General features: G+C 49.0%; 5 protein-coding genes across 7 annotated transcripts; 2 read left to right on the forward strand and 3 right to left on the reverse strand.

Moving 5' to 3' along the window:
• Window positions 1–552: 552 nt before the first annotated feature.
• On the reverse strand, window positions 553–12,154 carry LOC140525796 (histone H4). Of its 3 annotated transcripts, XM_072641475.1 has the most exons (3): window positions 11,070–12,154; window positions 3,686–4,018; window positions 553–1,118 (listed from the first exon to the last, which is right to left on the reverse strand). In XM_072641475.1, exon 1 carries the CDS (start codon window positions 11,518–11,520, stop codon window positions 11,209–11,211), a length of 312 nt encoding a protein of 103 aa, XP_072497576.1. In that variant the 5' UTR covers window positions 11,521–12,154; the 3' UTR covers window positions 553–1,118; window positions 3,686–4,018; window positions 11,070–11,208. The 3 variants fall into 3 exon arrangements, with proteins under 3 accessions (XP_072497576.1, XP_072497577.1, XP_072497575.1); XM_072641476.1 differs by lacking the exon at window positions 3,686–4,018; XM_072641474.1 differs by having other exon boundaries at window positions 3,686–12,154.
• A 3,103-nt stretch (window positions 12,155–15,257) lies between these two features.
• Window positions 15,258–16,126, forward strand: LOC140525786 (histone H1.4-like). Its single transcript, XM_072641463.1, has one exon. The coding sequence runs from the start codon at window positions 15,360–15,362 to the stop codon at window positions 16,014–16,016; it is 657 nt and encodes a 218-aa protein (XP_072497564.1). The 5' UTR covers window positions 15,258–15,359; the 3' UTR covers window positions 16,017–16,126.
• Window positions 16,127–16,633: 507 nt separating this feature from the next.
• On the reverse strand, window positions 16,634–17,252 carry LOC140525790 (histone H3). Its single transcript, XM_072641467.1, has one exon. It carries the CDS (start codon window positions 17,086–17,088, stop codon window positions 16,678–16,680), a length of 411 nt encoding a protein of 136 aa, XP_072497568.1. The 5' UTR covers window positions 17,089–17,252; the 3' UTR covers window positions 16,634–16,677.
• A 1,893-nt stretch (window positions 17,253–19,145) lies between these two features.
• On the reverse strand, window positions 19,146–19,628 carry LOC140525793 (histone H2A type 1-like). Its single transcript, XM_072641470.1, has one exon. The coding sequence runs from the start codon at window positions 19,626–19,628 to the stop codon at window positions 19,236–19,238; it is 393 nt and encodes a 130-aa protein (XP_072497571.1). The 3' UTR covers window positions 19,146–19,235.
• A 191-nt stretch (window positions 19,629–19,819) lies between these two features.
• On the forward strand, window positions 19,820–21,041 carry LOC140525788 (histone H2B type 2-E-like). Its single transcript, XM_072641465.1, has one exon. It carries the CDS (start codon window positions 19,820–19,822, stop codon window positions 20,366–20,368), a length of 549 nt encoding a protein of 182 aa, XP_072497566.1. The 3' UTR covers window positions 20,369–21,041.
• The last annotated feature ends 804 nt before the right edge of the window (window positions 21,042–21,845 follow it).

Below are 21,845 nucleotides of genomic sequence, written 5' to 3' on the forward strand. Positions count from 1 at the left end.
GCCAAGGAATGCCCTCAGCAGCTAAAAGAATTCCCACCCCCATCCTCTGACAACACTCACCTTTCAGACATTTCCTCCCTATGACTCCTACTGCCTTTGAGTGATGAGCTGAGCACATCAGTAATGCAATGCTTAACCCTATTCATCCTAGAGAAACCAGATGAAACAACAGATGGGTCAACCTCTGGCAAAAGTCTCTTCTCCTCAGTGTCTCCTCAGTGCCATTCATCTTTGGACTGGGGATGAATAAGCACTTCCTTGTGTTATCCAGGCCAGGCTCACGTTGCCCAGGAAGGAGCCAGACCCCAGGCCCAGCTCCAGGAGAAGTGCTCCAGTCAGTCAGGTGACGGGTCTCCCTGATTAACCCTGCTCATGTACACTTTGCTGGAAGAACTTTTTGGTTGAGTTATGTTTTTTGCATCTCCCTCTATGACTGGCACAGGATTTGGCATATAGAATCATGTTTGGTGAATTGAATAAGACTCAGTGGCATCAAGTCCCAGAAAAATACCACCTAAATCAGAGTTGATCACACAAAAGAGAACAGTAATCTACATAGACAAAACTAAATGTTTATTGCTCGTGCACCTAGATGGGCAATCCATTGAGTTAATACTCAACATTGACTGCGTTGGCCCCCGTTGCCTGAAGATCAGGTATGTTACATTTCACTGTACCCCTTAGGATTCTCTGGTGAGCTGAAAGAGATTTGGGGCTATCTGGGTTCTTTTGCAATGGCTCCAGCCTTAGCGTAGGTTGTTCTCATGATTGAAGGAGATAGGGTCCCCTGGACTCCAATTCTACTGACCACATACAGATGCTTAAATTTTACAAAGGAATATTTACTTTCAAGTTATATTAACAAGTACACAAACATATTCTTCCAACATGCGGGGGCTTAATCCCCCTGTACAGAGAGGGAATTGGGTTCATAGCTTAGCTCAGTTCCTATAGACTACAGTCTCAAGTTCCAATTCTAAAAGGCCTCCTCAGGCTGGAGTCCCACTCATCCAGGCTTCTCTGGTTGGGCTGGATGGCAGCAACATCTCATCAGGAATCCTGCCTCCAAGTTCTCCTTGGCTAGATCTTCTTAGTCCAGTAGGGATTACCATCTACACCTAAAATAGAGAAGGATAAATGAAAACAGAACCAAGATTCTCTAAGTCCATTTCTCAGAGCCAGAGTAAAAGTGGAGGATTAGAGGGAAGGTATCTACTATCACCCCTCACAATCCAGTTCAGGGCATCTTTACTGGATGTGATCTCCATCCTCAGGATACAGCAGAAAAGAGCAGGGTAACTGTCCCAGGCTGGCAATTTCTAAAGATGCATCCTGTTCTGCTTACACAGCCAGTGGAAGGAGGCCACTCCCCACCCATGTGGCAGTTGGGGCAATGCAGAGAAGCTAGATAGCTGTGTTAGGCAGTTTGGGCAGGCTCCAAGGCCTGTCACATGCTAACTCTGATTGAAATTGCCAACCCTGGAAAAAGGTCAGAGGAGCACTTTGGAACACAGTCCTTGTAGTCTCCCAAATTCAAAGCCCTTTCTCTTGCTTCCTCAGTGTCATACAGTCAGCTCTCAAAACAGCTGATGTCTTATGGCCATATACAGATGGAACTCACAATTATCCCCAAACACAAAGGTTTGCAGATTCAACAATAAAAGGAACGTTTCAAAGTTTTCAAAGTATTTCTTCTTCCTTAGCCTTACCCTTTAGGGACTTTCTCAACCCACAAGAAAATGGAAAAGTAAAGAAAGAGAAAGAAATGTAACTTCTTGTCTCTAAAGGAAACCAGGTACATGATGAGCTTTCGAAATTACATGGAGCTTTTGCCACAGAGACTTAGAATGTGGGGGTGACAAGTTGACTTTTCCTCCAGATTAAAAAATTTGTCTTGAGGGAAAACATTGCCAATGACTATCTCAGTGCATGAGACCATACAACCAGGGCCTAGACAAAAAAGTGTTCCTTTCTACACAGGGGACACTTCTTTTGTCTAGAGCTCTAGTGTCAAACTCAAATAGAAATGCTGGTCACATATTGGCTTAGAAAACCAAAAATTAACATTGTCTATGTGGTGCTATATTTTTATTGAATTTGTAAAACACTTTCCAAGTACATTTTATTCTGCTTGGGCTGCACTCTTGTGGCCAGCATGTGACCCCTCCAGCAGAGTTTGATACCTCTGATCTAGGGGTTCCCACAACCATAGGGGATATCCCCCTAGACACCCAGGGAATTTCTTCAGGTTCCTTATTCCAAAGGGCTTATTCCCCCTATAGAAATTCCCCCTGTACATCCTTGCCACTGCAAAGGTAAATCATGAAAACTCACCTAAAAGGACAAGAGAACAAGTAGGCTCACAATTAGAGAAGTAGTAAAAAAATGCCACCTACTCCTGGAAGAGAGGCATGGTCATTCCCACCCTAAGAAGTTGTAGGGCATTTTGCTTTCACAAAAGGAAAGCAGTCGAGATCTATTTATATGGAAAAATAATAATAGGGATATTTCTGCTAACTGTTGATTGATTCAGAGTTCTTATATTAAAATGAATATCAGTTAGGACTCAGTAATACAGAGTACAGGAACACATCAGTACTTAAATAGAATCCAGTAACATAAAAAGTATCATTATTGAAGCAATTGTATATTCAACAAATCAAAAGTTTGCCAAGGTACTCTACCGGAACTGACTTGTGAGGGAACAGACTGGGGGAGAAACAATTGACCATACAATTACAACCCAAATTGTTGGGGGTTTTTTCTAATTTTCTCAAGGATCTTGAAGTCTAGGATATCTAAAATCAAAAGTCCCAGGAAGAAAATCTCTCCAAAGGGTCCCAGAGATGCAAAGGGCCCAATTTTATCCCAGACAAGTTCCCATATATAACACTGCCTAGCCTGACCCCCAGTGCCTGAAAGCTAATTATGTTCTCTTTCAAATACATTCAACATGAACCTTTGAAAGCTGTCCTGCCTGTCCATAATTATTTCTGGCCTGTCATCTGTTCTCTTCTGCGATTTGGGAGGGGTGATATACCTATTTATTTACTTTTATTTTTTCACTTGTGAAACACTTATTTTGTCTTCCCTATCCACACAACAAAAAAAGCAAGAAAAAATCCATTTAAAAGCCAGCACAGTCAAGCAAAAAGAATTCCCACATTGGCCATGTCCAAAAATGCATTCCTCATTCTGTAACTTGAGTCTATTACCTTTCTATCAAAAGGTGAATAACATTCTTCCTCTTGGGGACTCTGGAACCATAACTGGTCATTTTATTCAATGATCAGAGTTCTTGCAAATTGTTTGTCTTAACAAATTGTTATTTTTATAAATTGTGCTCTTCATTCTGCTGATTTCATTCTGCATCAGTTCATACAAATGAAGATAAAAAATAAGTAGGTAATAGGTGTGTGTTGGGGAGGGGTGAGGGCAGAGGTCCAGGGTTGTTGCAAATTTTCCCTTTTTTCATGTGGGAGAGAAGGAAGGAGAGTGCCCTCATACTCTAGAAACCCTACCTAGTGTCTTGGGTTATGGAGATTTGCCTGGCCTGCTCTAGGGGAAAATGGCTCATTTTATATTTAGCCAAGTTAGAGGCATCAGCTCTAAGTCTGTCCCTCTATTTCCATAAGTTCATCCATGTGAGCCAAATGAGGATCAATGTGGGCCAACTATTCCTCACCTGTCTCTACCAGCTCCAGAGGATAATTAGGCAGGACCAAAAGCCATTATGATGGGTTTCAGCTGCCAGGTGTGGTGGAACACACTTGTAATCCCTGCTGCAGGGGATACTGGGGTTGGTGGATCTGTTGAGCTCAGGAGTTCTGAGCTGCAGTAGGTTAGGCTGATCAGGAATTCTCACTGAAGACCTCACTGATGCAATGATTGTCCAGGGGCAGAGGGGCTCCCAGGTTGGAAACAGAACAGCTCAAGACTACCCTGCTGAAGAGACCAGGCCCAAGCCTATGAGTAACCCTTTCTCTTCCAGTCCAAGTGAAATGGGGACATCCAGGCTCTGAAAAACAAATGTACAAACAACAACAACAACAACAAAAATGTGTCACAGTCTTAATGAGAAACAATCTTTTTTTTTTTTTTTTAGCCTCAATTATCTATGAAATGATTCTTCATTCCATGGGCAGAAGATCCAGACAGGGAGATGTCTGCAGATTGAGATGGTCACAAGCGCTTAGAGACCTGGGCAGGGCTTAGGGAATTTAGGTGAAAGTGAATGAGGGGCTAGAGTTAGGTTGGCATAGCTTGCTTTTAATGATTATGTTGAATCTCACTCCCTAGGCACCACCCAAGATTTCCTCTATGCCTTGACACTCCATGCCTACACTGGGACCCACTATCCCTATGGTGCTACCCACAGGAAAGTCCTACACCTCTATTGATCCCTCTCTAAGAGCTCTCCATAACCTTACAGGGAACACTATCTCCTATGATAACTGCTAATCAAAGTCCACCACAGGGTGCAGGAAACAGTGCCAATATTTCCTACTGGCATCTTATTCTCCTTGTCATGTCTTCAGATACCCATTCAGGCATTCAATATCCATCCAGGTTTCTTAGAAACAAGCATACTAAGAGATTCATTGAGAACCAACATGCTCATTATCCCACCACCTTTACCTAAAATCACTTGATGTAGAACCACTCAAATCTAGGAGTCATTTAGTCACTGAGCAACATTTATTCATTACCTGCTACAGGCCAGGCCTGGACATAAAAAGCAAGGCAAAAGATGGTTTCTGCTGTTAAGGAGCTCACCGTCTAATGAGGGAAACAACATGCAATCAACTGTGTATAAGTTTTCTACACAGCATAAACTGAACAGGGGCAAAGTACAGCATTAAGGGGTACTGGGAAAAGCTTCTTGCAGAAAGAAGGCAGAGATTTTTGCTGTGATTTCATAGAAGAAAGAGAAGACTAGAGGCAGAAATGAGAAGGGAGAGAATACCAAACATGCAGGTCAGCCAGTGAAAAATGCCTAAATTTGGAAAATAAGTGTCTTGTATGAGGAATACCAAGAAGGTTGGGGGCCAACCAGCTGGTGCAGTGGATAGAGCACCAGTGCAGGAGTCAGTGAATTCAAATCTCACCTCACACACTTGACACTCACTAACTGTGTGACCTTGGGCAAGTCACTACTTAACCCCAATTGCCTCATCCTGGGTCATCTCCAGTCATCCTAATGAATATCTGGTCACTGGACTCAGATAGCTCTGGAGAAGAAGTGAGGCTGGTGACCTGCACAGCCCTCCCTCGCTGAAAACAAAATCAAGTGAAAGTCATGTTATTATTTCTCTGGTGGCATGGTCTTTTTCAGCAACAAAGGACCAACACATACCATGAAGGTCAATGTTGCTGGATTTCGGGGTACAGAGGGTTAGGAAAATGTAAGAAAAAATAAATACAAATGAAATCATGTTGCTTGCCTTCTCAATGGGAGGGAGAAAGGTGCCAGGGAGGAAGGGAATTTGGAACTCAAAAAAAATTTTTTTTAAATTTATTTTTAGTTTTCAAAATTCATTTCCACAAAATTTTGGTTCCAAATTTTCTCCCCATCTCTCCCTTCCCCCCAACCTAAAAGGTCATGCATTCTGATTACCCCTTCCCCCAATCTATCCCCCCTTCTATTACAACCCTGCCTTCCCTTATCGTCATCTTCTCTCTTTTCCTGTAGGGCAAGATAGATTTTTATACCCCATTACCTGTATATTTTATTTCCCAGTTAGAGGCCAAAACAATTCTCAACATTCGTTCCCAAAATTTTGGGAACTCAAAAATTTTTTTTAAATGAATGTTAAATTTTTTTGGTGTAATTGTGGAATATTAAATTAAGTAAAAATATAATTTTCAAAGGTATAAGAATGTATAGAGGAGAAGAAGGGAGAAATGTTGCTTAGGAGGCGCTTTCAATTCTGAATGGAGGATTTTATACTTGATCTTGGAGATGGTAAGGAGCCACTAGAGTTCAGAGAGAGAAAGAGAGAGAGAGAGGGAGGGAGGGAGGGTGGGAGAGAGAGACAGAGACAGAGACAAGAGACAGAGACAGAGAGAGAAAGATTCTACTGTGAGTGAACAGAATGGTACTATATTTACAAAAATAAGGAGAGGCCATCTGTAAAGTAAGTAATATTTAGAAGAGACTCTGGCTGTGGATCATTCTTATATCTTACAACACTGTAAAATAATTATTTGTGATCTCCATGCTGACTGTACTTCATCAAAACTTCTTGTCTTTTGTTGGATTCAATACATGACAATAGGCCTAGACTGTTCCAGTTGGGAATATTTTGAGCCCAATCAAAACTTTTCTCTTTCCTTTATTTGGCAGGAAGGATTTTCCTTTGGTAGAACATTTTCTGAAAGAGAAGAATGCTTTGTTGGGCAAACTTCAGTAGACCTGATACATTGATAATAATAGTGAGGATCTAGGAATTCAGTGAATGCCCTGAATGACAGTAGGTTTTCTGTTTTTCCATGAAATAATGTCTATTCATAAGGAAACATTTTCTCCCTGTAAATCTTTGGCATAGCTTCAGAGGACTGCAAGAAACTGACCTCCCGTTAACACTGAAGCCAAGGCAGCACCGGGGCATTTGAACCCAAGATGTCAAAACACAGTCTTGTAATGTTAGTTAGATTTTCCTGATCCATTAATAGACCTCAAGTATCTTTTGTTAGTTTTCTAATGAGGCACTGGTTCTCCAGGGCTGTGATGTCCACTAGCTCTGAAAAGTGTATAGATACTCTGAGGTGAGGTTTTACTTTGGGGCAAACCCACTGGAAGTGTTTGTTTGACCAGACCATACTCTGGGCAGCTGCTAAGGAGCCTGCCAGCTTTGAAAACCCAGATGTTGGTGCTTCTCTCTCTGATAACTATGTATGTACGGTCAGACAGTTGGATCTGTCGATCTGTGATGTATGTATTGCTTATAGTTGTGTGTTTGTCCCTCATTCTCCAAGAACACCATGACATTAAGATGATGACATGACTCGCAGTTGACTTTGATCTGAGTGAGAGAGGGCTGTGCAAGGTCACCAGCCTCACTTTCTCCTCCAGAGCCATATGGGTCCAGTGATCAGATAGTCATACTGGATGACTGGAGATGGCCCAGGATGCAACGGGAGACCCTGGCCATTGCTTCTAGTCAGACGGTTGGAAGCCCTGTCTGTTGATTATTATTCCTTTGTATTTTCTCTGACGTTCAGGGTGCTGACTTTTTCACCTGAACTAAGTGAAGAATATATGTACTTGATTAAAGTGATTTTTGACCCCTCAAAAATTGCTTTTCCTTTCAGAAAAGCAGATCTAATAACTTATACAGCAGGCCCTCCTGTGTATGATGGGGTCCTTGCTGATGCAAGTCTTTAAGAACAAAGCTTTCAAAAAGACCCCTGTGCAAGCAATTGGAATCAAGCAATATCTTCAGTGCCTTGGTATATGTTGGGGGTGTAAGCTCAGTTCCATGTGGACAGTCTCGGGCGGGTAAAGGTGAGGACTTCTAAACCTTAGAGTTCTCATGAGGCCCCCCAGGGAACAGCAGGGAATCGAGGTGTGAGACCCGGGCTATCTCGTGCATTTCCGCCTCTTCCTGTGGGAAAAGTGCTGGGAGAGAGCATCCCCACCCTTGAGATTGGCTTGGGTCTGAGCACACCTATTGTTATCTAACAGGCACGGTATTCAGGTGCAAACTATGCGGCAGGAGAGCTTAAGTAGGGTCAGGAAAGCCTGAAAGGCTCTTAGTGCTGAGGGGCCCTTAGAGGACAGAAGGCCCCTCTTCCTTCTCTCCTCTCTTCTTTCTTCCCTCTCCCCTCTCTCCCCACTTCCACTTCTGCTTTCATTCTCTTACTGTAAGATCGTTGCCTCCTTGGGAGATTTCTCTCTCTCCTAAGGAAGAGTTCCCCCTGCACATGTAACCAAGACCCTGAATAAAGCCTAACCCTTGTTCGACTCTGGAAAGTCTCTTCTCTCATACGTTTATCCGGTTTGGCCAGCCGAAGACCTGCGATAGGTAAGGTAAGACTCGGGTAGCCCTCAGGCCTCTAGGCCTGGCAGGTATATGCCTTCACAAAGGAACATTGGCTATAATCCTCCTAGTTCAATACCATTTGCTTGGGATTCAGTTGAAAATTACGACCACAGCGTTAGTATTCAAATAATCTTAACAGTCTGGCAATTTGGATACACAGAGAGATGTGAGCAGCCACTTATGAAGAAAGAGATTTCTTCGGTTGTTTAAACAGCATTCAATAAACTGCGGTGGGGACTACAAGTTAATGCATTGATTGATGTTAGAAATGTTGCTATACCACAGGGCCATAATCACCTCAACTGTTTGATGTTGGTTAATATCTCTATCACTGGAATCAGATTTTTGTTTCAATTTTGTTCCAATAAGGAAACTCAGACTTGCTTTGATACTTCAAGTGATCCATTCACCAAAAGAAGATCTCAGTCTCTCTCTCCCTCCAGTAGACACTGAGAAACACATTTTCTCTTTCTGTCTCTCTCTCTCTCTCCTTTTTATCCTGTGATTTCTGTCACTATTTTCCTATAAATCCTCCATCCAAGATCTTCCCAGAGCAGTGAATGCCTTTTTTCTTGTTCTTTCTACATAGGCGTACTATCTCTCAATTTCAGTTCTTGGGGGTCCCACCTCCTTTTCTGGTCATACTATCCTAACTGTCCTACTGAGGTCATATTATCCTACCTGTGGCATGATACAAAATGGCATTAAGTGTTGAATGTAGAATATAACACAAAAAGAACCCAACAGAAAGGAAAAGGTAATTGTGGTGACAAGAGAAAGCCACATTAAACAGAACCATTAGGGTCCTAGTAGAATACCACTGACCACAAGAGTTACCAATGTTCAGAAAAGGAAGGGAAGAGCAGAGTGTGGGGTGGAATAGTCCAAAGGATTTGTGTAGCAGGTAGCACTAGAGCTGTCCCTTGGCAGTAGCATAGGGTTTGGATCATAGAAAGCAATATTATAAGGTGCCTGAAGGCAGAGGGAGTTAGGAGGAAATCAAGAGAGTGTAGACAACATGAAAGATGACAGCTTTACCCAGCAGTCAGTTACACAAACTGTGCTCAGAGATGTTCTTCGAAGCCACACCTCTCTTTTGGGTAATAACATTTTTCCCTTTGCCTGACCCTCAGGAATAAGAAGTTCCTCTCCCAGTCATGCCCTAGACAAGAGTTAGGGGTTGGAGGAGGGAGGAGTAGAGAGAGAGTGCAGGCAAGGAAAGGGGGTGTAGGGCCTGGGACGCTCTAGGTAGGAGTCTACCTTGAGGAGTCCTCTAATAGCCTGGCACCCAGATTCTTGGTGAGTTTTGCCAGACTTGAAATTTCTCCCTTCCCCACTTCCCTGTTAGAGAAGGTAAAATTGGGCACTTCGTTTCCACATGGAACCAAGAAGCTCAGTTGCACAGGCCCCTGCATGAGGCTGTGGGAGAGGAGTGGGGGTTCCTTCCATTTCCACTGTGGCAAGACCTCTACACACACACACACACCCTCTCTCTGTGTCTCTGTCTCTGCATCGTCAGGGAAGAAGATGATTCACACAACTGACTTGATTATACTGATCACTGAGGCTTTTAAGCTTATTAAAGGCAATAAAAGGACTCGCTTTTCATTGTGTTGGGGAACCAGATCTATTAGAAACACGCACTGATTGCTTTATCAATCACTTGCTAGGAAGCTTGGTGACTGGTGCGGAGCCCCCTCAGAGACCAAGAATACCAATTTACAAGGGAAGTCTGACTATTTGTATACCTTTTCCAGGGGCCTTGGACAATTCTAAGCAGTTCTCCATCATTACACATCTTGGGGGGCAGAATGATCTACTTGGAGGCAACGACCATAGTCTTGGGTAGGTGATGCTAAGAGTTTGTGCTATTGTCAGTGGGAAGAAAGAAGACAGAAGAGGGTGGGGTAGCGGAGTTACTGCAGGGGTGTGAGGTTACCTGCCTCAGCTTCTCTCCTGAAACCCAGTGCCACATGACTTGCTGGACACCTCCACCTGGTTGTGCCTTTCTCCTAGGCATCTAGAGTAGAAGCTTTCTACGGGTGATGTTCTCTCCTCTGCCACAGACCTGCTCTTCCTCTGACAACACCCCCTATGTGTAAGCTGAGGGAACCACCATTCTTGTCCACCAGGAGGGAAGACTAATCATAGCGGTTGGTGGGAGTAGAGGAGTCAGGGATTTCAGAGGGTGTATCATCCAACCCTTTGATCTTGCAGTAGAGGAGGTAGGAAAGCGTGAGGCGTCTTTGAAATGCGAGGAGAGTGAGTTTCACAAAAGGGTCAAGCCCTGAGTTAATGCTGATTCTGTGCAATACTGAAAGGTGTGATCAGAGGATTTAGCGGTCAGAGCAGAAAACGAGAGCCCAGTAGCTGAAAGGAGTTGCCTAAAGTCAGACTGCCAGCAGGAGCAGTCCAGAGGGTCGAGGTTTCCTGCCTTACAAACCCACAGCCACGAGGAGGCAGCATGGTGTAACGGTTAGAGCAGTAGCTTTGTCTTGGAATCCCAGCCGGGACGACTCTGAGCGAGTCATTTTTTCTTTTTAGGGCTGTTTCCCCATCCGTGAAATGTGGGTAATGGCACCTAAGCCGCCTCCAGGGTTGCCCCGCAGGGGAAGTGAGCCCCAAACTACGTAAGCTACGAAAGCACTACATCGCTCTAAATATTTTCATTCAACGATAGCACGTAAGGTCCTAGAGCCCGAATCGTTTTCCCCCCTCTTCGTATCCCCTGGAAGGAAGGCGATTTTTTTTTCTGTATAGAGAAAGTAAGCTGTAACGAGAAAGTAATCCCCTTCAAGCAGAGGACCGGTTTCCACGCAATGGGGTAGACATGGGGGACTCGAGAAGTTTCCAAACCGAGGCGGATGTAGGGAGATACGTTTATCCCAGTAGGCAACGTGTTTATTAACTCTGCACCGAACCCGGGCTGGGCACCCAGACTTTTTCCTGCTAGTATTGCTGACCAAAGCTTCTGAAGCTAAAGCGAAGGCTGAAAAACGCACAAAAAGCACAACTTGGACTTACCGCTCCTCGCCTCCAGAACCAAGCCTGGCCGCAGAGATAAGCACGGAAAGGAAGAACAAGCTCCTTTAAGTGAGAGGGTGGGCGGCCCTGAAAAGGGCCTTTGGGGAACAAGAAGAAAGGACAAGAGCCGCAGAAGCGCTTAGCCGCCGAAGCCGTACAGAGTACGGCCCTGGCGCTTGAGAGCGTAGACCACATCCATTGCGGTGACGGTTTTTCTCTTGGCGTGCTCCGTATAAGTGACGGCGTCACGGATCACGTTCTCCAAAAAGACCTTCAGCACCCCGCGGGTCTCCTCGTAGATGAGCCCCGAGATGCGCTTCACGCCCCCACGCCGAGCCAGACGACGGATGGCGGGTTTGGTGATGCCCTGGATGTTATCCCGCAGCACTTTCCTGTGCCGCTTGGCACCCCCTTTCCCCAGGCCCTTCCCTCCTTTGCCGCGACCAGACATGACTACCGCAGGAACAACAGCACCAAAAACACGAAGAATGAAACGACCAATGCCGAGACCTCTTATATAGGCCTTCGGCGGACCTCTTTGAAGACCTCAAGCGGCCCAGAAGGGGGCGGGGAATGGCCGCTGAGGCTCCGCCTTCCCCGGGCCTCAGGTCCCTTCTCATAGGACGTCAAAGAGCAGAGAGACAATCCGGAACACACAATCCGGAATACCCCCTTTTTTTCTCAATTGTCTTTTATTTCATTCGGGACAACGATGAATGATTCTTTTCAGCAAAGGAAGCTTAACTCCTCATTTTGCATTCTAATATGTTACGGAGGGATGCGTGGAACTCTACGGTGGCAAGATAGGGCTACTTATTCCTTTGGATTTTTTGGTTGCCTATGCGTTGAGTTATCGTTATTGAAGGTGGCAGTAAATCTGTGACGGGGTTTTGCCCTACCGTCTTTTCTTCCCTCTCTTTTTGTCCCCACACGAGACCTTCCCTCAAGAGTCTCAAGCTCCAAATGTATTTCTTTTGCTCTCCCTACTACCTCCACTTCACTTCAGACCTGGTCCTCCTGGAAGCCATTCCACTGAAGTGTTGCTCAAGTTGATTTAAATCAAATAGGTACATCATTTGGGCAGTCTCGCGTTCCCCTCTTTCAAGTTACACACCTTAGTGCAGAGAGTTTTCATCTCCAGTCGTAGCAATAAGGAGTGGAGATTTCGGGGAGGGGTGGGTGGGGGTGGGGGGGCATGAGGTTGTCTTTACATGCTATTTGCACTGGAAAGCAGGGATTCTTAAACAGGGAATGTTTGATTTTTTTTTTTTAATGACCTCTAACAACTTCATTTCCACACAATAGGTTTCCTTTGTAATACTTCATGTACTTGAAAACTATTTTGAGGACTAGCCAAGGGGATAGGGACAGGCAAGTTCAAGAACACCGGCATTATAGGCAGGGTGTGGCTCTCTGTCCCACGTTCAAACATGAGGGCGGGGCCTAAGTAAAAAACAAAAAACAAAAACAAGCACACAAACAGGCTACCAGACTGTTGTTCAGTCCTGACCGTTTTGAGATTTTCTTGGCAGAGATAGTGGAGTGGTTTTTGCCATTTACTCCTCCAGCTCCTTTTTACAGATGAGGCAAATAGGGTGAAGTCAAATAAGCATCCGAGGTCGTATTTGAACGAAGGTCTTACTGACTTCAGGCCTGGCTCCCTATTCACTGCCCAACCTAGCCTCTCAGTCTATTGGGAAAACATCATTCTTTACAGTCAGTCAATAATCATTTATTAAGTGGTCAATATGTGCTAGGCATAGTGCCAAGGTCTGGAGATACAAAGAGGGGCAAAAGATGGTCGCTGGCGTCGAGGAGCTTACTTTTTTTTTTCCCTCGCACAGATAACAGAATACTGGGGTGGGGAGAGAGAGGCGGGAAGATGAGCCATGTGTGGGGAGATGCCCCGCTCGAGGCAGGATGGAGAAATACAGAAGAGTTCAGTTGGGTGGGGAAATAAAGAGATGTCTGGACCAGGGTGCCTCCTCACATGGTGGATTTGAGAGGAGCGCTACACTGAAGAGGTGTGAGTTGCTGGGCTGAAGCGATTGCCACCCAGCTCTCTTGTAAGTAATTCTGAACCTTAGGGAGACTTAAAAAAAAAAAAAAAGTTATCCCTAGGAGAAAGAGTAGGGATTGGCACATTCAATGTCAACAACACCAGCTGGAAGGTGCATTCTGGATTGGGAGTCAAGAAGATCTGAGTCCAAATACAGCTTCATATAGTCACCAGGTGTGATCTTTTGAAAGTCTGTTGAGCTGAACTGTGACAGGCTGTCATGAGGATTAAATGAGAGTGCCTGGCACGTCCTAGGTACCTAAGAAGTGCTTATTTCCATCCTTCCTCACTTACCCTGGGAAAATAACTACTGCCTGTTTCGGTTCCCTGACCTGCAAAAGGGGGCCATATTGGCTCTGCCACTTCATAGCAACCTCAGGGATCCTGGGTAAGTAATTTTTTCCTCTCTGTGACATGAAGGTGTTGCCTGCACTAGATGACTTCATCCTGGAAAGTGGGTGGTGGAGAGGAGGGAGGACAAAGGCAGGATCAGAGCACTGACGTGAATTTGTTGTGCAGGCAGGCTGGCAGGCAGAATGGAGCAACAGGCGCATGCCACGAGAAGCCACATTTTAAAGCAACAAACGACAAGAAAACACCTTTTCTTTGAGGATCCCGTTTCTTCAGAGAAATCCTTCAGAGAATTCTGATTGGTTCACGTCTCTAATTCATTTGTTGTGTCTGCAGTTTCCCTGGAAGAATCTAAGGCTCCCTACCCTAGTGAGGTAGGGACCTTATTGCTTTTGCCTCTAGATCCCAGTCTCCTAGTAATGGTCCTGGGGCCTAGTAGCTTCGAGAGAGGATTGTTGGATTTTACAGGGGCACGGCTGTTCCCCCAAACCTCAGTCTCCGTTGACTTCCCTTGCTCCCTACATCCACTCAGAGGGCCTAGTCCTATAGATTCCACCCACGTCTTTGATCCCTAGCCTGCCCCCGACATTTCCACTGGCTGCCAACAGGATACTTGGGTTGCTGTTAAGAGTGTGCTAACAGGTCTCCCTGACTTCGGTCGTTCCCCTCTCCAAACCAGGCCTTGGTTTACAGGGATGTCTGAGAAATTTCCCCAGTAAATATCTGTAGGATTTGGATTGGGTTGCATTGGACTGAGAGCGCCGTGGTGAAGAGTCTTCCTTCCTTCTATAACAGAATCAAATGCACGGAACCTTCAACGGCTTCCCATTTGCCTCAAGGTCCTTGACCACCTGGCCCCAAACTCGCTTTCCAGCGTTGTTCCCCAAAGCTCCATCCAGTCCGATGCGTGCTAAGCCCGTGACAACGTGGATGACTTTTCTTCTGCTACCCTGTCCTCTCCTTCCTGTTAGACTGTAAACTCCCCGAAGGCACAGGCTCCATGGTTAATCTCTCCATCCTATCCCCGCCACGGAGTGCCCCTGGACTGTACCTGGCACTGGATGAGCGCTGGGGAAAGGTTGGAGTGGGAAAGAAGTGAAATGAACGGTAGAGCCCCGCCCCCAACTCCAATCCTGTTTTTTCTCCGCGGTCTGACTGCTCGGAATCCCAGGATGAGACTTTAGTAGGTCAGAATGGTGGCCCCAACCCCGATGGACTTCCCAGTTGCGTGGGGGTCCCGGACAAACCACCCTCCTTCCCACGGCCCATTCCCATGGATGCCTATGCAGGGATCAGCAGAGAGCCTGTGTTACTTCCCTCACGGAGAAATGGGATTTCGGTGCAAATGTGGCGAGAAATTCTTTGGGTTTTGCAGGGACGGGAAGCCAAGGGTGTGCAGAAGCGTCCCCAGGAGAAAAGTGTCCCGGGAGCGAAGCGGTAATTTTCTAATTTAAAGGAAACACGGGGAGTTGCCTCAGTTTGACCTGAGTTTTGCGGGTAGTTGGGGGGCTTGGGAGAGGCTGGACGCGTAGGATTGGAGGTTGCGCGAAGAAAACGCACGGGCCGTGAACCCGAAGGCTTCTCCCTTGAGTTCTGGCTGGAAAGTGGGGGGCTGCGTGCGGGGTTTTGCGGTATTTTCCCCCTTTTTCTAGGGGCAAGAAACACAACCGCCAAGGAGAGCAGAATGGCTGTAGGTGACTGAGAAGGCGGGCTGCGCAGGCAGAGCGCACCAATCACAGCGCGGCTCCCTTCTCTATATATATCCCCCGGCCAGGTCGGCCCAACTGTGGCGACTGTTCGCTGGAGTGTTTTTGTTTACTTCGCCCTTCGCCTCTCTTTTGCTCCCTCTTTGCGGTTGTCGTGGCCCGTGAGTGGAAAGGATGTCTGAGACCGCTCCTGCCCCGCCGGCCGCCCCCGCGCCTGCGCCCGCGGAGAAGACGCCGGTGAAGAAGAAGGCTGCGAAGAAGGCAGCCGGCACCGGCGGAGCGCGGCGCAAGGCTGCGGGGCCGCCCATCTCGGAGCTGATCACCAAGGCCGTAGAGGCCTCCAAAGAGCGCAGCGGCGTGTCTCTGGCCGCCCTCAAGAAGGCGCTGGCGGCCGCCGGCTACGATGTGGAGAAGAACAACAGCCGCATCAAGCTGGGGCTCAAGAGCCTGGTGAGCAAGGGCACCTTGGTGCAGACCAAGGGGACCGGCGCCTCCGGCTCGTTCAAGCTCAACAAGAAAGCTCCGGCCGCCGAGGGCAAAGGCAAGGGCAAGAAGGCTGCGTCCGCCAAGGCCAAGAAGCCGAGCGCTGCAGCCAAGAAGGCCAAGAAGGCCTCGGGGGCGGCGGCCAGCAAGAAGAGCGTGAAGAAGACGCCCAAGAAGGTGAAGAAGCCTGCGGCGGTTTCGGCCAAGAAGGCGGCCAAGAGCCCCAAGAAGCCCAAGGCGGCCAAGGCCAAGAAAGTGGCCAAAAGCCCTGCCAAGGCCAAGCTGGCCAAGCCTAAAGCGGCCAAGCCCAAGGCGGCCAAGGCCAAGAAGGCGGCGCCCAAGAAGTGAAGGAATTTCTTCCCACCCGGCCTCTTTTACATGAAAACTCAAAGGCTCTTTTCAGAGCCACCCCATAGATCTCAAGAGAAGGATGCTGAACACGACCGAAACGTGCACAACGTGCCTGGTTGTTTTTTCTGGGCCCTTTGGCTGGTGGGCGGGGAAAGGCCTGGGGAGTGTGACGACAGGCGGGGAGGCTTCAGGGGGGCGGGGGGATAAGGAAGGAGAGAACAAGGTACTTGGACAGACAGACACACACCCCCTACTAAAACGCCCTCCCTCACAGCCACCTCTTACTGTGGGGGCCCTCCCATCTCGGATTCCCCATCCCCTCAAGCCGTCCCTTTTTTTTTCCGCCTTCCTCCCAGGTCCACGTGGCGTCACGTGGGGTGCGCGCCGCGCGTTCCCCTCTTACCGAGGGACACCACCCACCTGTGGGGGAGGGGAGAGTTAAGTGCGCCAAAAACAGGGAGGTGGGGATTGTCTTTTTTTCTTTTTGAGTTGGTGAGTGGCTGGAGTTGAAAACCAAGCGGGTGGCCGGTTTTCTACTCGCTACGCCACGGTGGTGCTCAAGAGGGGGGAGACCAGCGTACGTGCAAATACAGCTACTCTTTTCGAAACAGTGGGTGGCTCTGAAAAGAGCCTTTGGTTGCTTAGCTTTTTTAAGATCTCAAGCCCTCTCCCCGCGGATGCGGCGAGCCAGCTGGATGTCCTTGGGCATGATGGTCACGCGCTTGGCGTGGATGGCGCAGAGATTCGTGTCCTCAAACAGCCCGACCAGGTAGGCTTCGCTGGCCTCCTGCAAGGCCATGACGGCCGAGCTCTGGAAGCGCAGGTCGGTCTTGAAGTCCTGCGCGATCTCGCGCACCAGCCGCTGGAAGGGCAGCTTGCGGATCAGCAGCTCGGTGGACTTCTGGTAGCGCCGGATCTCGCGCAGCGCCACGGTGCCGGGCCGGTAGCGGTGAGGCTTCTTCACGCCGCCGGTAGCCGGCGCGCTCTTGCGGGCAGCCTTCGTAGCGAGCTGCTTACGGGGCGCCTTGCCGCCGGTGGACTTACGAGCGGTCTGCTTCGTACGAGCCATGATAGCACAACAACAGAGAACTCCACTTCCCAACCACCAAACGACTGCGGAAAAACCCCACCACACTCGCCTATATTTATATCGACGAGAACGTTCTGATTGGAACGTTCAAAAGCCCTGCGCCCGAATGAATTGGTGGAAAGGCAACCCTTCCCGCCCTCCACATTCCGAGCAATTTCATTGGATAACGCGATTCCGCCCCTCTCTCTCTCTCACTTCCTTCTGGGCTCAGTCTACCCGCTTGCCTTTGTTCTTTTTTTCCTTTCCCCGGACCCCCGTTTCCTCTCGCCCCCTGGCCTAGCCCCTTCCTAACTCAACTCAGCGCCTGTGCTTGGCGCGCACACGCTCACGTGTTGTAATTATTTTCGCCGTTTCCAGCTTGGATTTTTTTTTTTTTACGGGATCACAGGCTTCTCTTTTATCGGTCAGTCCGTTTATCTCTGAGTCCTCTCTTTGACTTGACTTTCGACTTTTTCATTTAGAACATTCTGTCGACTCTATTCCCGCCACCTGTACCGAGCCCGTTCGCCGGCCTGGAAGATCCAGAGAGTACCTCGAACTCCAGGCCTTCTCCTAGCTGGAGCTCCGCCTTTCCTCTCTCTCCAATTCCCCCACACCCCCTTTCCGCGGTCTTCCCCTTCCAAAGCCTGACTTTCTCCATATCAAACAAGTAACTCTCGCATCAGTTTTTGTTATCGCACTCCTGTCTCACTTTGGCTTACAGGTGACCCTTTTTAAGTTTTCTGTGGTTTTGCTGGAGAGTCGGTGGAGAGAAGGCTTTAGTGGGTCTCCCGGAACCTGATGATGTGTTTCCTGTACGCCCTGGCGGTCTAACGAAATTTAGGGAGCCTCCTCATCAGGTCTGCCCTCCGCTCTGCTCTTTGCCTGAGTGGACTGGGTAGGCACCCACCCGGGCGAAGTGACAGGTGTCTTCAGATCAATTCCACGAATATTTTAATAAGCTCCTATCTTTTCCAGTGAGCTGTGGGGTTACACGTTGGCCAGGAGAGGAGACGGAGGGGGTAATCGAGGAATAAAGATTTGTCCAAATACGAAGAAATTTGAGGAGGGAAAGAGCACTAAGGGCTAGAGCAATAGGGTCAGATTTCACACAGACTGAGTTGAAGGTGAAGATCAAGCTTCTGTGGAACGACCTGCCTTAAGACCGAAAGACCATACCGAGGTGGAATATCTAGAAGTCTGTGTTTTAGGCGAGAGGCGAAAGGAAACGGTTGAAGATTTGGGGACCGGGTGGTCGGTCTATTGGGCTGGCCTAATGCTTTAGCAAGATTATTTCCGAAGCTGTTTGGAGGATGCATGAATGGGAAAGGCTGGACGCAGGACGACCAAGGACGGAGATGTTGCTTGTGGTGATATATTGAAGCCAGTTTGGACTGGGGTCGGCGAAAGCGGTTAAAGGAGAGAGGAAAGAGGTATTGGGAACCTCCGTGACCGGACTGGGGGGAAACGGAGACCAGAGTTGGGAACGCAGTGGTTGGTGAACCGTTATGGACTGGGACAGGGAGGGCGCAAGTAGTTTCCTGGGTTTAAGGGAGATGATGAGTAGAGACTAGCAAGGGGAGGGGGGGGCGGGACACGCCCAGGACAGCCCTGGAGAGACATTCAAGCTTAGAGGTCCGGGGGTAGATGATGATGCAGGCAGGCACTCGGCACACCGGGAACTCTTGGGAGAGACCAAATGGTTTAACCGCTTCACTTGACGTTATTAAACTTGACCTGAGTGAGTCGGACCTGTCGGGCCGTCCAATCGTTACAAACTCGCTTTCCCTGAGTAAGCTCCTTCTGTGAACGTGACGTGATCCCCCTGCCTCGAGTGATAACGTCCCAATCCGGGCAGAGGTTAAGCTTAACCTCCACTCGAAGATTCTGGTTTGTTAAGTCAATCCTTGGTGAATGACTGCCTTTCAGACACCGCGGGATTGCGGGGCTTTCCTCCCCGCAAAGCTACGAGGTTGCCAAACCTCACCGGGCAAGCACAACCACCCCGGATTTTCCGAACAGACCCGCCGCGTGCATTAGCTCTTTGCTGGAAAGGGTGGGTGGCTCTGAAAAGAGCCTTTGGTTTCCGCGTGCTGTAGAGGAGCGCCTCACTTCCAGAGGACTGTCCGTCTGTCAGCAGCGCGAGCTTACTTGCCCTTGGCTTTGTGGTGACTCTCGGTCTTCTTGGGCAGCAGCACGGCCTGGATGTTGGGCAGGACGCCGCCCTGAGCGATGGTCACCTTGCCCAACAGCTTGTTGAGTTCCTCATCGTTGCGGATGGCCAGCTGCAGGTGGCGAGGGATGATGCGAGTCTTCTTGTTGTCCCGAGCCGCGTTGCCCGCCAGCTCCAGGATCTCGGCTGTCAGGTACTCGAGGACGGCGGCCAAGTACACCGGCGCGCCGGCACCCACACGCTCCGAATAGTTGCCTTTGCGCAGCAAGCGGTGCACTCGGCCCACCGGGAACTGCAGGCCAGCCCGAGAAGACCGGGACTTGGCCTTGGCGCGAGCTTTACCTCCCTGCTTTCCGCGGCCAGACATGGTGGAGCAAGAAGGCACACGGCTACTTTCTCAGAACGACTAAGAAAGAGACAGGAGATGGAGTGCCTTCCGCTCAGGAGCGAACCTATTATCCTGTCGGGCGGTAGGCTAAACGGCGCTATCCGATTGGTTAAAACCGTCTTTGGATGAACCAGCCAATGGGGGAGCAGATCTAGGATCTTTTGATTTACATGTGCCCTTCCCACCTGGGGCGGACTTACCAGGACCCGTCCAATCAGAAAGGGGACGCCGTCGTCTCTCATTTGAATCCGTGCCCTACAAATAGTCCGAAGTCAACTCTGGCCACTTCATTCCCTCTTCTGGTCGTCGCTGCTCTGTCGTGGAAAGCGTTTGCAGCCATGCCTGAACCCGCCAAGTCCGCGCCCGCTCCCAAAAAGGGCTCCAAGAAAGCCGTCACTAAGGCCCAAAAGAAGGACGGTAAGAAGCGCAAGCGCAGCCGCAAGGAAAGTTATTCCATCTACGTGTACAAGGTGCTGAAGCAGGTCCACCCGGACACCGGCATCTCGTCCAAGGCCATGGGCATCATGAACTCCTTCGTCAACGACATCTTCGAGCGCATCGCCGGCGAGGCGTCCCGCCTGGCGCATTACAACAAGCGCTCCACCATCACGTCCCGGGAGATCCAGACGGCCGTGCGCCTGCTGCTGCCCGGGGAGCTGGCCAAGCACGCCGTGTCCGAGGGCACCAAGGCCGTCACCAAGTACACCAGCTCCAAGTAAACTGGAGATCTTGGGGTGGCTGCCCGACCTCCCCAAACACAACGGCTCTTTTCAGAGCCACCCACTTCTCTCTGCGAGAGAGCTGACGCTCGAGTTTTCCGTGGAGGACAGTTTGTCGTCCCGAGGTCCTGGCGGGGCGGGACGGAGCCGGGTGGGAATCCAAGTAAACTACCCATCCCCCGCTGGGGCTGCCGCTCGCGGCTCCGAGTAACCCGGGAGCGATGCCTGCTGCCTGGGCCCTCTTTTCGCCTGTTTCCTTGGTCCATCGCCCCAGCAGTCAAACAGCTGTGCCTCGCAAAAACTACGCACGATCCTCCCGACTTGGCCGCGGAGCAGCAGCAGCCGCAGAAAAGCTCTTCCTTGCTCTCCGCGCTCACCAGAGCGAGCCTGAAGGGCCCATGGCGCTCTTGCCGCCTGTCAAAAGCCTCTCGCAAAGGCCGGCCTGCGCGCACCCCACGGAGACACGCGTACCACTCTCGCTTCGGGTAGGATTCGCCGCGGGCCTCGGCTCTACAACCCCGCTCCCTCCCTGCCTTCCCGCTTGCCACTCACACCCGGCAGTTCCGGGGAGACTGGACAACGCCGGGGCGGGGAATGGGACGAACTGGGCAAGAGTCTGAAACTCGGGATCGGCTCGGGCAGCTGCACTCAATAAAACTTGGCGAGCACCTTCTTCTTGTCTCCTAATCGCTCGACCACAGTCTGGCCGACACCCTCAGGGAGGGGGAGAGGCTGGGGGTGAGCGGGGTGTGGATCGGTGCTCTCTGGGGTAGGGGAAAGGAAGACTTGAAAAATTCGGAAAGGCGGCAAAACAAGCCAAAACGCACACCCTGCCCTCTGCCACCTTCCTCATATCCAACCAAGGCCGCCAGAACGGCGGTGATAAAGAAACCGAAAGTTAAGCTTTTAAAATACGCAAAATGTCATTTTGGAGCGGGAAATGGGGCAGGCACTGGGGGGTCGTGCGGCGGCGGGCAGGGGAGCTGGATGAGCTGCCCTCCCCTCTGTGTCTAGGACTACCGACACACTTCAGTTTAGTATGCACCATTAACGTCTCAGTTTTGAATCTATGCCCTACGAATAGTCTGAAGTCAACGCTCGCCAGTTCATTCCCTCTCCTCGTTGCTCCTTTATGCTCAGAGATGTAAAGGTGTTTTGCTGTTTAATTGATTTGCCCAATCCCATCTCACCCCCATCCCATAATTATGTAACTTGTACAAGGTACGATTAAACTAGATGTCATTAAATTTACTATTTATCCAGTTAGTTTCCATAAATTCTGTGGTCTCAGTTCACCATGTAAATAATTTCTGTTGTCAACCTGAAAGTTTGGTTCAAAGAGGCAGACAGGCTAGTTTATATGTAAATTTGTACTGTTTATTCCCTTAAAGCTAGCAAATACATGTACATGAAGTGAGATCTTAAATTCTGGTTGAAGTGTATGAGAAGACTTTAATATATTTTAGAACAATCTCCA

The sequence above is a fragment of the Notamacropus eugenii genome, chromosome 2 (assembly GCF_028372415.1).
Source record: "Notamacropus eugenii isolate mMacEug1 chromosome 2, mMacEug1.pri_v2, whole genome shotgun sequence".
NCBI classification, from domain to species: Eukaryota; Metazoa; Chordata; class Mammalia; order Diprotodontia; family Macropodidae; genus Notamacropus; species Notamacropus eugenii.